General features: G+C 37.7%; 1 protein-coding gene across 2 annotated transcripts in view; it reads right to left on the bottom strand.

The window, feature by feature from the left end:
- Nucleotides 1-9,310: 9,310 nt before the first annotated feature.
- The window catches only part of dipk2ab (divergent protein kinase domain 2Ab), a 42,966-nt gene continuing 39,245 nt past the window's right edge, over nucleotides 9,311-13,031 (bottom strand). For both annotated transcript variants that reach the window (XM_044105363.1, XM_044105364.1), the window contains one exon: nucleotides 9,311-12,618. In XM_044105363.1, coding sequence (XP_043961298.1) covers nucleotides 12,272-12,618 — 347 coding nt within the window. In that variant the 3' untranslated portion in view covers nucleotides 9,311-12,271. The remainder of the gene's footprint in view (nucleotides 12,619-13,031) is intronic.

The raw sequence follows: 13,031 nt of genomic DNA, 5'->3' as shown, positions 1-13,031 counted from the left end.
AACAAGAGAAGCTAACAAATAAGGAGTGATTCATTAATAGAAGAATAAAATGTATAATTTCACTGGCACAAAATGCTGAGTCAACTTTATTTACAGAGCACCTTTTACATGTGAAAAACCACAAAGTACTTTACAAAAAAATCAAATATAAAAACACATGGTCTTGAAACGTGTTTGTGGAACCATTTACCAGCCTTTGACCGGATGATCTCAGGCTGCAAGAAGAGGCTCTGTGCTCCTCAAGGTCAAAGAATAGAGGAAGATTGTGGTGAAACAGCAACCTCTTGGAGTGTTCTTTTTTGGGGATGGGTGTGTAACCTGCAGACACTTTCAGTTTTTTGGGGGTTTTTTTGTCTTTTCTTAAGAAGTAGTTTTAAACCACAATTTTAGATTTTCTTTCTTTTAAGCTGTGTTTTATGAAGTTCTGTGCCTTTCTTGGTTTTTGTCATGTCTTGTGGAGTTGTAATTCTGTGGTTTTGTGTGGTTTTTTTAATCTCTTGCTGCTGTAGTTAGATTTCCTGTTATCGGGGGATTTCCAGCCGTTAACAGTTGTGATGTTACATGTGCTTTCAGTCTTTAGTTGTGTTCTCCGTTTTGCTGTGATTTGTTTCTCTTATTTTTTACATCTTGGTGTCTTCACGCTAGTTTCATCCAGTGTGTTTTTCTAGCTTCACAACTATAGCATACTGTGCGTGTGGACTGCTGGCAGGAAAAAAAAAAGGGCTTATGTTTTGTCTCAGTGTACATACCCACGCTCACGGACCCCCTCCTCTCATCGGCCTCTCGCTCTCACATGCCACCTGCTTCTTGGCAGTCGAACACCGTAACTACTCAACAAATTGCCGTCCGGCCCGCTGTAGGCCCGTAAGCATTATGTCTTAGTATTGGAGCGACAGCTTTGAATTGCTTATGAAGCAGTTTCTCTGGAGTGATCTGCTTGCACATGCAAGCTACAGTCTCGGTGCAGCAGCAGCTGAGTAGGGAAACTGTGGAAATAATTGTCTGTCGTTCCTTGTTGGCTGCTTTGACGTCTAGCGAATCCCTCAGAGGGCCACTAACAGAGCTGTTTGAAGTCTCTGTCAGCATAGTGGCACAGCACAAACGTGCGCTACATGCTAGTTCACATCTGCGTTGCATCTAGCTATCAACACAGACTGGCTGGTGGGCAGATGAGAGCTGAAGGAAGGAGAAGGGTGCATTTAATAGCTGCTAGTGAGACCCCAGCAGATAAACATGACAGCTTCTGATTGGGTGTTTCAATTTGTTGTTCTTTTTATTATTATCTACAGACCAAATAAGTTTTTAACCAAAGTGCTGGGAGGGGGAGGGATGTTGCTCAAAAACTTCACTGTGAAGAACTTGCAGAAAGTAATGGCATTTAGAAAATTTCCCCCCAGATTTCCCAGTTTGATTCGAGCAGGAATATCTGCAGCATTAATCAAAATCTAAAGTAAATAATATTGCCCCATAGCTCACTATCGACCCTAATGATGGATGTGAGTGTCTAATGTTCACTCGGGCATTGTATCTGAAATATTTACTCTTGCAGTGCTTCCAGTCAAAGCTGGAAGATGGAAACCGTTGAACAACTGTAATCAACTTTTCATGAATTTTGCGCTTGTCAGAGGGAAAATTGCGCAAGATTGTAACAAGGCTCCTCCACTTTGCTCATGTCAAAATTCCATACTTCTTCATTACTCAAGTTCCTAGTCCATTTGTAAACAGTTAATGCTAAAGATGACTATGAATTTAATGCAGATATACTGGAACCTCTGTAAGAATCACAGACGGAAGACTAGATGGATAGGCTATCACCATTTTGTAGTATTAAAACGGCATATAGTTGTCTTTTAGACATTTTTTTTTGTACCTGTCCACTGTGGAGACCCCTTTCTAAACTCAAAGGAGAACTGCGCAAACAGGACACAATCCAGAGAAGAAGCTTTCCCCCCTTACGTTATCGGCTTCATCTCACTGTCACTCAGTGAGCTGGACAGACAGCACAGAAAATGTTTCATTTTGTCCACTCAAGTGTCACTAAGTGATGGGTGCCTCTGGAGTGTGTCGGGCTGAAGTTGTGCAACTGCCTGCGGGTTGGGGGAACGTGAAAAGCTCCAAGGATTTTAGCGCTGCTTTTCACAAGCACAGCGCACATGCCATGTGAGGTCACATAGGAGTAAATTTATCCCAGAGGGAGTGAGGACCTCACATCAGATGTGCCGTCCTCACCGTCCTCCGGAGGGCACCTCAATTTAGGCCGGTGAAGGGCAAGTAGTGGCCGCCTAATGCTCTAATGGATTATAGGATTTTTCTGCCTGTGCAATATAAAGATATCTGAAGAGTCTTATCTTAGTTTCTGTTATTGCGTCTGCAGCGACGTCCCTCCATTCTGGCGACATTTTGCACCCTCCCTCTCCAGTGAAGCTGCGAACGGTTATCACAATCAGTGGAAATGCCACCTGGTGTCATCGTCAACTTGCTAAATGCTTATTACAACTTGCCTGAATCACAGCATTCCATATGGCAAGTGATAAGATTTGGGGAAAAAAAAAAAGAATTTAATCTCAGCTTTCCTGTGGACAGCCTGAAAAATTCAGTGGAATAAAACAGGGAATTTAACAGATGTACACGTCAGATTTTGATTCATGGGACTAGCGTCTGTGATTGATGCTGCCTTTCATCTGGACCATTGATGCTGCTGGTGATCTGTGATACAGCAGCGTGTAAAATATTCATACTCCTTAAGCTTTTTCTCATTTTTCCATGCAACACATCAATGTGTCTTATTGGGATTTTATGTGATGGTAGTATTTTTTATTTTTTTTTTTCAAACAAAAAACAGAAAAGTGAGACATGTATGTTTGTATTAGGTCACTTAAATCAATTTATAGATCCACCTTTTGCCAGTGTGTGTTGAGGCATAAAATTATGGGCAAAATGTTTTATTCATGCTTATTTTAAAAAAAATAAATAAATAAAAAAAAAAGCCCAAGCTCCATCAGTTTGGATGGACAATGTCTGAACAGCATTTATCAATTTTGATACCAATTGTTCAAACTATCTGTGCTACCCATTAATCCATCCTACCTTTTGGTAATGCTCATGTGCACAATGATGCTACATCTCATACTGCTTATTCCCACAGATAGTCAGAACACAAATTGTCAAGTTTTCCTGTGTCTGGGCTTTTGAACGGCCCATTCTAACCTTTCACTGTTGCTGTGTATTTATGGTCGTTTTCCTTCTACAAGGTGGATCTCTGGCCTCAGTCTTAAGTTTATTGCAGTCTAAAAGTTTTTTGCTTTTTTTTTTTTTTTTTAAGGATTTCCTGTGTTTAGCTTCATCCTTGCTATAAATTCTAACCAGCTTCTTTGTTACTTGCTGAAGAAAACCAGCATGATGCTGACACCCCGTATTTCACAATGTTTGGTGAACAATGCTCAATGAAAGGTCCAAAGCCTAAAATATGGTTATACAACCTAACTGCTAATAAATTCTCCACAGCTCCTGTCTGCTGTGTTCCTTTGTCTTCATGTCTTCATAATGCTGTTTGTTCATAGATTCGATTCAGTTTCAATTCAGTATTTGTCCAGCATTAATTCACAGCACACGTGAGCTCAAGACATCCATAGAAAAAAATTATTTCTGTCAAATCATAACATCCATTTCAATTATTTGTCAAACAATGCAGTTGAGTTCAGTTTATCATTCAAATGTGTTAAAATCTGAGCAAACCCAGCAGATTGCTTCGAGTGACTTGCAGCATTCACTCATCTCAATTTTCTATAACACACCTCTGAGGCTTTTATCAAACAGCTGTATTGATAATGAGATTAAATTACCCACATGTGAAATTTAATTTGCTCACCTCTTAAGGAATCTTTTTTAACAAGATTTTATTTAGGGGTATCCATTTAATGGGAGGCCAAATGCATAAAGCATGCCACAATATTTGTACAAAGAAAAAGAAAAAAAAGTTTATTCTTTTACAATTGCTAATTTGCATGATTCTGTGAAGTAAAACCCCAAGAAACTCACTGATATTTTTACTTATGACATGATCAATGTAGACACTTTTTACACACCACTGCATTTTACATTTAAGGGCAAAGAACACATGCCTGAATGAAGGAGTTTGCTGAATAAATGATGGTTTTAATCACTGCCCTGGGTGTTAACTAATGTGTCAAGGGAGATGAGGAGGGGGCCTGTGGAGCTCCTGATCTACCCAAGCAACCCCCACCAACTGGAGATGATTATGTGCATCTAAACTGCTGCATAGATGGGTAATGGGATTGCAGGCATGCTGGTCCCCTGATAAACGCCCTGAGAGTGGATGTGACCTCTCCCCCAGTAGAGAGGACAGAGAGCCACAGCATGACTCTCATTTGTTTGTCTTTGGGTTGGAACCTTTATGAAAGAGCAATACGGGTAATGATAAGTGAGATGGTATGAGCTGTAAATAAAAGAGGAGAAAGAAATACAAGTTGAAAGAGGGTTGATAAAGAATCAAAATACTTGTGCTTAAAATGTCTACGACTTTTCAGATTGAAGTTACCGGAACATTCTTAACCTCTTTGAACCTTTCTTTTTATAAGTCTTGGGAAAAGAAGAATATATTCAATTTGTAGACTGACAATCACGGTAGGTGCATTTAACGATATTGTATTAGCAATTAGGTGATACATTCAGCAAGTACTTTAACTTTTAATACTTAGTATTTTTAAAAGCCAGTACTTTCTTACTTTTACTCAAGTAAAACTGTTAATGTGGTACTTTCACTTTTACCAGAGTACATTTTTGTCTGTTTTTTTTGTACTTTTACTTGCAAACATTGTTTGAGTACTTTCTTTGGCACTGCAGAGTAAACATCCACAGCTAAGAGACTGTATGTAGCAAGCGGTTTTCTGTTCCACTTTTGCCAAAGTGACCTTGTGACCTCTTTCTGGAAGTATTTTGGTCCAGTCAGCATGTGTTGTAATTAGTTTCCAGACGGTTTTGTCAGATTTAGTACTTTTCACCCTGATTTGGACATGATTGAAGTCCTCTTGGATTTCTGTAGTTATTTTATAAACAGTGCTGCTAACACAATGCTGAAAAGTATTTTCCAAAATGCTCCGGTTTTGTGATTTTATTCATGTTTTGCACTTAAAAAAAGATCCTCCCAAAAATACATATTGCACCATTCATGTGAGGTCATTAGGTTAAAAATTCAACCTAAAGCTGGGGTTACTGCCACATTTAGTTTACATATAATTTATATATTCTGATTAAAAAATAAGCACATCGAGAGATCAGCTTTTACAGAAAGTAGCATTTAATGGGGTCTAGAAGTGCAAAACTCAACATTTATGATGAGATAGCAAATATTCAAAGCTCTGCTTTTTTTAAAATGTCACTCGTAATTTTTACTTTTTTTTTCATTTTTTGAAGAGAGTAGTTATTGATTTATTTATGGTGATAACCTTTGGCATTGGCAGATGTTTTGTACAAGTCAAAGACACAATATTGAGAATGTGTTTCGGAATTAGTGTCAAAGAAGGACTATTTTCACAACTTTCAGTTTTAAGATGACCTGCTTCAAATGGCTTTTGTTGCTCTGGAGAAGTGTTAGGAAATAGTCACCCGCTTTGAAAAACAATAGAAATGTGGATTGTTACTTATATCAGTATGGTCAAGGTTTAGTGACAATAAAATATGAAATATGCTCTTCAAGGAGACAATTCAGAAATCACAGATATTTCAGTATTTCAATGCTCTACATTTAATTTTGGCATGCATTTATGCTTCAGTTTTGATCTTTAGTAAATTTTTAACGTGCCTGGATTTTGTGATTTTTCTTTTCTGTCATATGCTTGTTGTTTGTGGAGTAGTTCTCCTTCGCTGCATGTCCTCCACTTTTGAGCTACTCTCTAGGCATGATCTCACAAACAACGAAAAGGCTACTAAAACTCTGCTTTTTCAGGAAATCATGCCAAAGTGCATCTGAAGTCAAGTTTGGCAGAAAGAGGTCATCAAACTGAAACCAAAATGAGCTCTTAGAAAGTCAAAGCAAATCCTTTCTCCTAGAACACTTTGCTTTTTCCTGCTTGTCAAGCACACAGAGCGCAAATATTTTCACTGGTGGACTTTTACGTTGGACCAAAGTGTGCTGTGGTGTTTGAAGAAAAAAAAAAAGCATCCCAGCACTTTCTAAATGAGATATAATAGATGTGTTAGTGACATAAACATGATGAAGAGATGTAAGCGGCCTGACAGGAACATTGCTTCTAGCAAGTCCTGTGTTGCATTAGTGATGATTCTCCAGGAGGAGCTTACAAAGAATCTTCAGAGCATTCAGACCGGGAAAAGACCCAAAAGAACAGGCCATGCTCACATGGGTGAGTGCTCCGAAAAACACAGCTCGACACACCGTTATTCCTGACCCACTCCGAACACTAAACAATCTACCCTCGGAAAAATATATAGGTCATTCTGGGTCTAAAAATGGCTGGCTGTCCCTGAGGCTCGCCGGAGCATGAAATAGACTTTACATCACTTTAGCCAAGCCACAACAACCAGGAAACTTTCAGCTTTTGCCTCATTTTTTGTATGCCTTTTTATAGCCGTAATCAAACATTTGGCACTTCCCTCGCCTCCCATTCTTTCTTTCAGTTGATGACCTGAATAAGATATCAGCAGTTTCCCCGGGTTTGTAATATGACAGGCGAGGCTAAAGTTATGTCGAGATTCAGATAACACGGCTTGCTGAACACTAAATATTTTGCACCTCTGCGCTCCAGACTTCCCTTCATCCTGATAAGTAAGAATCCAGGGGTGGATTTAAAAGAAAAAAACCATAAAAAAAACCCTGTGGACTTGTGATATTGGAAAGATAGTCACATGACAGGCACCATATTTATTCCCAGCCACCCGTCTGCCCAACTACAGGCAGATTTCTATTAGAATGATAACAAGATTTCCTCCTGTAGGGCGCATTCTGCATAGCTGCAAACCGCACTAAGCAAGCTGCTCTTGCTTGTTTTCGACGCTGACAACTTTAGGCTGCAATTTGTGAAAGTAAACTTGCTCGGAGCAAATTGGACAGCGTGGTGAGGAAATTTCTATTTCCATTTGTGGTAATTTCTAGATGCTTTTCCTCCGCAGCCATACTGTTTGTCTCATTCCCCCCCACCCTAACAGCGCGACTTCTTCCCCTCTCTGTGCCTAATGTAGAAAAATCCCTGGTGGATTTGCCCCGGAAATGGCCTCATGTTTATTTAAGCCTGTTTATTAAAGTCGAGCGCCTGTTTCCTCCTTCTCCTCAGCCCCCACATTCATTTTTCTGTGGTGTTTTCTTACAGCTGGCCAACCCTGGATTCATTCATCAATTGGGCCTACAGCACGGAGGCCTTTAACAGCTCTTCACCACAACGACTGTGACATCAGCTCTGTACACAAACCAGTGGGTGTATCAAAGAGATGCACAATTACAGAGGAGGAGATGGGAATAGGTAGAAAAAAATGACCATGCAGAGGAAGAACAGAAATTGTGTGTGTTTGGGGGGGTTGGGAGGGGGGTGGTAATGAGTGTCAGCGATGCAGCTTCTAATTGTGGTTGTGGGTTAAGCACTATGTCTCATTGTGAGAACTTGGGCTACAATTAGCAAAGACAACACTCCTGCACAACTCCAGGTCTAAGAGTTTATAAAGACTGATCAGCACAAAGTTTCGTCAATTGAGTTTTATAGTAACTTATTTGGAGAAAATTAGCAAACAATGTAATTCAATTTGTTTTAGAGCAAACAAGAATTAGTTCTAGATTCAGTTTGTTCACATTACATTGAGTGAATTAATTTCCCTATGTAACATTCACAGTTCTCACATGAACTAGTTCTTGTTCATTTATCATACTGTCTGAAGTTGTTTATGCCATTGCTTGAAGTTTGTTCAATTATTTCCTGTTGTCTATGCGAACATAAACTGTTTTAAAATGGTCAAATGCCCAAAACAGCTGCTCCCATTCACATTTTTTATCTTCTGCTTTCAGAAAAATATTAGTCTGAAATGTTCACCCAAAACGCACAAATGTAAAAGACTATAGCTGCAATTTATTCACTTCTCTTTTCTGTATCTTCTGCCCAGAAACAATGTTTGGTGATGTTAAAATCCTCAAATTAATCTAATAATTTTGAGGTGGTACATGAGGCAAGCTTAAAGGCAGATGATGCATAATATTGGTTTACAATAACAATAAGATAATAAAACAGCCTAACCCTAACAAATATGCCCACACACACTCAAGCAAGCTCACCTTGAGAGAAAATACTGCCTATTTCTGCATTAAACATTCAAAGTCCCCCCCTTTAGTAATAATAAAAAAAAACACAGTAAATGTCACCAGGACAATGTTCATCAAGAAAAAGAAGCTTTGTTCTTTTAAAAGTTCTCAAAAGTGCAGGTTTCACTATTGAACACAACAGTTTTGATGTGGCACTTTGTCATTTGAAAACATAAAGCAGAGTAAGGTTTGTTTATAATCTTTTAACTTTTTCATTGTACCAACATGTTTCGAGTATTAACGTTTATGAAGACGCCTAGCCAGAGTCCCAACTTGAATCTGAGATAATTAATTAATGGAGGGAGCTAAACGAAGCAAAAGCAAAGAGGTTTTCCAACTTCAAAGATTTGAAGCGCGTCACCAAAAGTGAAACGTAAAGATACTAGCGCAAACATCCTGGTCTTCAGTTATATGAAGGTGTTGATTGAGTGCATACTCCGTTAATATTGTTATCTTTTGAGATATGTCAACCAGAAACAATTCACTTGATTGCACTGAAATATTTTTTAATTAAATCTGCTGGGCGTGTGAATAATTCTGGGCTTCACTTTATGTGTGAGGATACATTTTTCTGTGGAAACTCCACTATTGTGTACTGCACAATAAAAAGGGCTATTTTACTATCTGGGTGACCAAATTGAAGTGTGTAAGAGGAAAGCTTCTCTGAAAGGCTACCATATTAATATTTAAAGTAATCTTTGTGTAAATATATTAAATAAAAATAATAAAACTGGATAAAAAAGACTCACATCTTAGTTCAGTGGAGAGAACAGCAAAAGGAAGCCTGGGCTTTTAATTTGAGGGAAGATGAAGATATAAAAGATCAAAACAAAGGATAACTAAAAAAGACTTGGCGAACATCAATATCCAGCTGTGCTGCAGTGAATCAATTTTTTATTTTTTTTTTTAAAGCAACCAAACTGGAGCCAACTCAAAAAAAAAAAAAAAAAAAAAAAAACAGAAACAAGAAGAGTCCACACAGAGCATGAGTATATTTATATCTATATATATATATATTTATATATATATATCTTCATTTATTTTAATATTTAAATCCACTAAAAGTTGTAAATACAACTTTTGAATGAAAGGCACAGGAAAAAATCAGACAACGCTGATATAATACTTAAAAGAAAATTACAGTACAAAAGTGGACAGTTAGTTACACATGAACAAATCCCTCTAGGTTCAACGTCCTCCATAGTTAAATATATCCGACACATGGGTAAACAAACATCTGTCACAACAAATGATGGAGTTGAAACAAAAGAAAGCGAGAGAGAGAGAGAGAGAGAGAAAAAAAAACCAAATCCGTAAGCCAAACTTGTCTTTATTGCTTTTCCTAGCTGGCAAGAGTCATATCAGTTTTATCAAATGAAGAATTCATTTGTTTATTATCCCAACTTTTTATAGTCTGCATTAAACAAACCTTCACTGGGTATTTTAGGATCCTACTCATAATATCAAAACTTACAAAAAAAAAATGGGACTTTGAGGCAGATTTTTCTTCTCCTTTTTAAACCAAGTTACGCTGAGTAATGTATCCTATAAACCAAGAGCAAAATGAGCCAGTATTTGTGATTATGCTTTTAATTTGTTGGTCCACTGAGTGTAAAATCATCCCCAACCTCTAAGTGGTGAAGAGCGTTTAAATATTTAACGCAGAGATTTCTGGGCTGCAAATTTAGAAAGTGCAAGTCTGGAAGTCGTTTCTGGAGCAAGAAAGTAATTTTAAAGATATCTCCATTCCCTTTTCCTATACCACTGACCTGACAGAGGTTATTGCATCGAGCAGCACTTGGAGAACTCTGACAATAGAATTAATTCATCAAATCAAGACAAAGAAGGGAAAATAGAATGGGGATTAATCATGTGTTCCGGTTCTTTCAGAATTACTTCATTTTCTCTTTTAAATTAAGTGGTTTTATAACACTGATGGAGGGAAAAGTGTTCAACAAATCATTTATCAATTCTGCTGGAGGCTGACAAAGTAAAGAGGATCGTTCAAAACAGATATGGCTGATCATTGTTTAGGGGAAAGAATATCAGTACTCGATCAGTTCTTCAATGTGGACCAAGCGTTAGGAAAGGTGTGGTCTCTTATTACCAGTAGCCTCTTTGGTATCGCACATCTGCATTAACGGACTGCCACAGTCCAATTATCGCCTTCCTTTTCCTATGAGCAGCTGTCTCACCATTTCTGATTCCTACTAAACAGAAAATAATAATCCACACAAAAAAAAACAGAAAACACAATGATTGCCACAATCCTGAAACCTGAATGATTGGAAAACAACAAAAAAGATGCATCTCAATAAAATTGAATATCATCAAAAAGTTGGTTTCTTTCAGTAATTCAATTAAAGGCAATTAAGGTTTCTTTACACACAGTTTATAATTCGACCACTTATTTGAGTTCACTTAGATCATTATGGCTTATAGCTAAAGAAAACTAATCTATAACTATATTTTTAAAATTCAATGCTACCTGGGCTTCACAGTATATCTCAGACTTGTAAGTCATATTGTTCTTGTATATTGCAAGTCAGACTGTCCTTGCAATATTCACCAAAATGCAACTAATGCTGCATGCTTTCCCAAACGCTTGCAGTCCTAATGTAACACCAATAAGCAGCATTTGTTTTTGTCTTTTCTGTTACGTATTTAAACAAACACTTTGTGTTGGGTATGCCTCAAAAAGGCATTGCTAAAAAAAAAAAAAAAACTGGCTATTTATAGAGTGCCGTTACCAGACACATAAATGAAATGGAAAGTTTAGTGGATGGAAAAAAAAGGTTTAAGGGAAACAAAGGAATTGTCAAGGAAAGACTATTCAAGTGTCATCTTGAATAGTCACTTCTTAAGTCCCTTCTTTAATAAAGAGCTTTATTGAAATGTGTGAAGCAAATATGTCACACATGATTATTTATTTTCAGTCTAATTTTATAATCAGAAAAAATATATTTTAAATTTTTATCAGCTATAAGCCATAATAATCAAATTTAAAAGAAATAGAAAATTGAAAGATTTTGCCCTGTGTGTTATGAATACATATACACATTTATCTTTTTAAACTGTATTACTGAAATAAATTGACTTTTTGATTATTTCTGATGATCATTGAGATGTACCTGTACATAACGAGTAGCTGTCAAGTTTTTTTTTTTTTTTGTATTATATGTCCTCTGACATCCAAAACTTTCTAACTCACTTTTTTTCTTCTTTTTTTTTTTCCTTTTCTTTTCTTTTTTTTTACCTTTTCTCCCTTGGCCTTTCCTGCCATCCTGCAGCAGGTGATTCATGCTACTTCCACCTTCCAGGCAGCATTGCTACAGAAAATAAAGAGCCACAACACAGCAAAAAATAACCATGGCTCAAATGACTACAATTCAGCTCTGCAAAACAGAATCAACCCTTCTAGGAATGAAATAAAACTGAGAAGTATGACTAAAACAGATGTTAAGGTTTTTAATGGTATGGAAAAAAAAAAAAGAAACTGAGGCATAAAAAGGAAAATAATCATCATCTGGGCTGTGTGATGTTACTGCTGCTGTTGCTTGGTTACTGTTGGTTTGCGTTAGCCTGGCTCCAATGATGGATGCGCTTACCGGAGCCCTTCCTTATTTCTGCTCCAGAGGTGGTAGCCCACCCTGAGAGCCAACAGGTTAACCCTGTAACCTTGCTCTCTTGGCTCAGGTAGTTTTTTTTTTGTTTGTTTGTTTTGTTTTTTTATTTGTTTTTTTTTGCAGTGCCACAATCCTCTAAAACAAAGCAAAAAAAGTCAATGTAAAAGCTAGGGCTTTAACAAAGTTTGATTCGAACACCTTCTTCTTGCTCCAATGCGCAAAGGGAGCAAATGACATCATGAACAAGAACTGATATCTCAAGAGTCCAGAGATAAAGAGTACAAAATCATGTCTCAAAGCGTTGGGCTAACGCCGACCCCATGCATTACCTTGCCATGGCAGAGGAGGATGCGGCAGATAGCCGTGTGAGGTATTCACGCAGTTCCTTGGCCGCCTGAAAGCGGCCGTAGCGCTTTTTAGGTTTGGTGCACTCGTCCAACAAAGCCTCAAGTTGTCCATCTTTGGCTATGTGAGCGGGCGGGTCGTGAAGGAGGCCGCCGGTGGTTCCCCGCCACGTGGCGTACTGAGACAGTAAGTTATGGCACACGGCATAATAGTTGTGGTCCACAGTGACCCGGGAACAGAGGGCCTCCTTGGAGAAAGAAAGGCAGGCCTCCCTGTCACACTCCTCGAAGCGGCTCTCATACCACACGTCGTAGTTCTCCGGCTTGTCTGCAGGTGGACACACATAAAAATGTTTATATTACTTTTTAAAAATCACCTTTGCAGTGGGTGAAACATCTAATTTAATACTGTTCTACAGTGATATAGAATCGCTTAAATCTTTAGTTAATACTTTTTTTCTCTTTTTGGCTTTTCGTTTTAAAAAATTAGACTTCGTTACATTACTTATGCAATTTACAATAGTAATAGTAAACATTGTGAATTGCCTAATTTTATTTACTATGTTTGCATTTCATTTAGTTGGTTTGCTCACTGATACAACTTAAGCACTATTGACCCTTTTTTTTTATCATTTTAGATCTGCTTTCTGTATAAAGTTGACAACATCAGATTTTTTCCCCCAGATATAGAAGGAAGTTTTGGGTTAATTTTTTTCTTTAGTTCTGTCAATACCAATTTTA

This window comes from Gambusia affinis, linkage group LG21 (genome assembly GCF_019740435.1).
Source record: "Gambusia affinis linkage group LG21, SWU_Gaff_1.0, whole genome shotgun sequence".
Classification (NCBI taxonomy): Eukaryota; Metazoa; Chordata; class Actinopteri; order Cyprinodontiformes; family Poeciliidae; genus Gambusia; species Gambusia affinis.
This window is presented reverse-complemented; position numbering and strand designations above follow the sequence as displayed.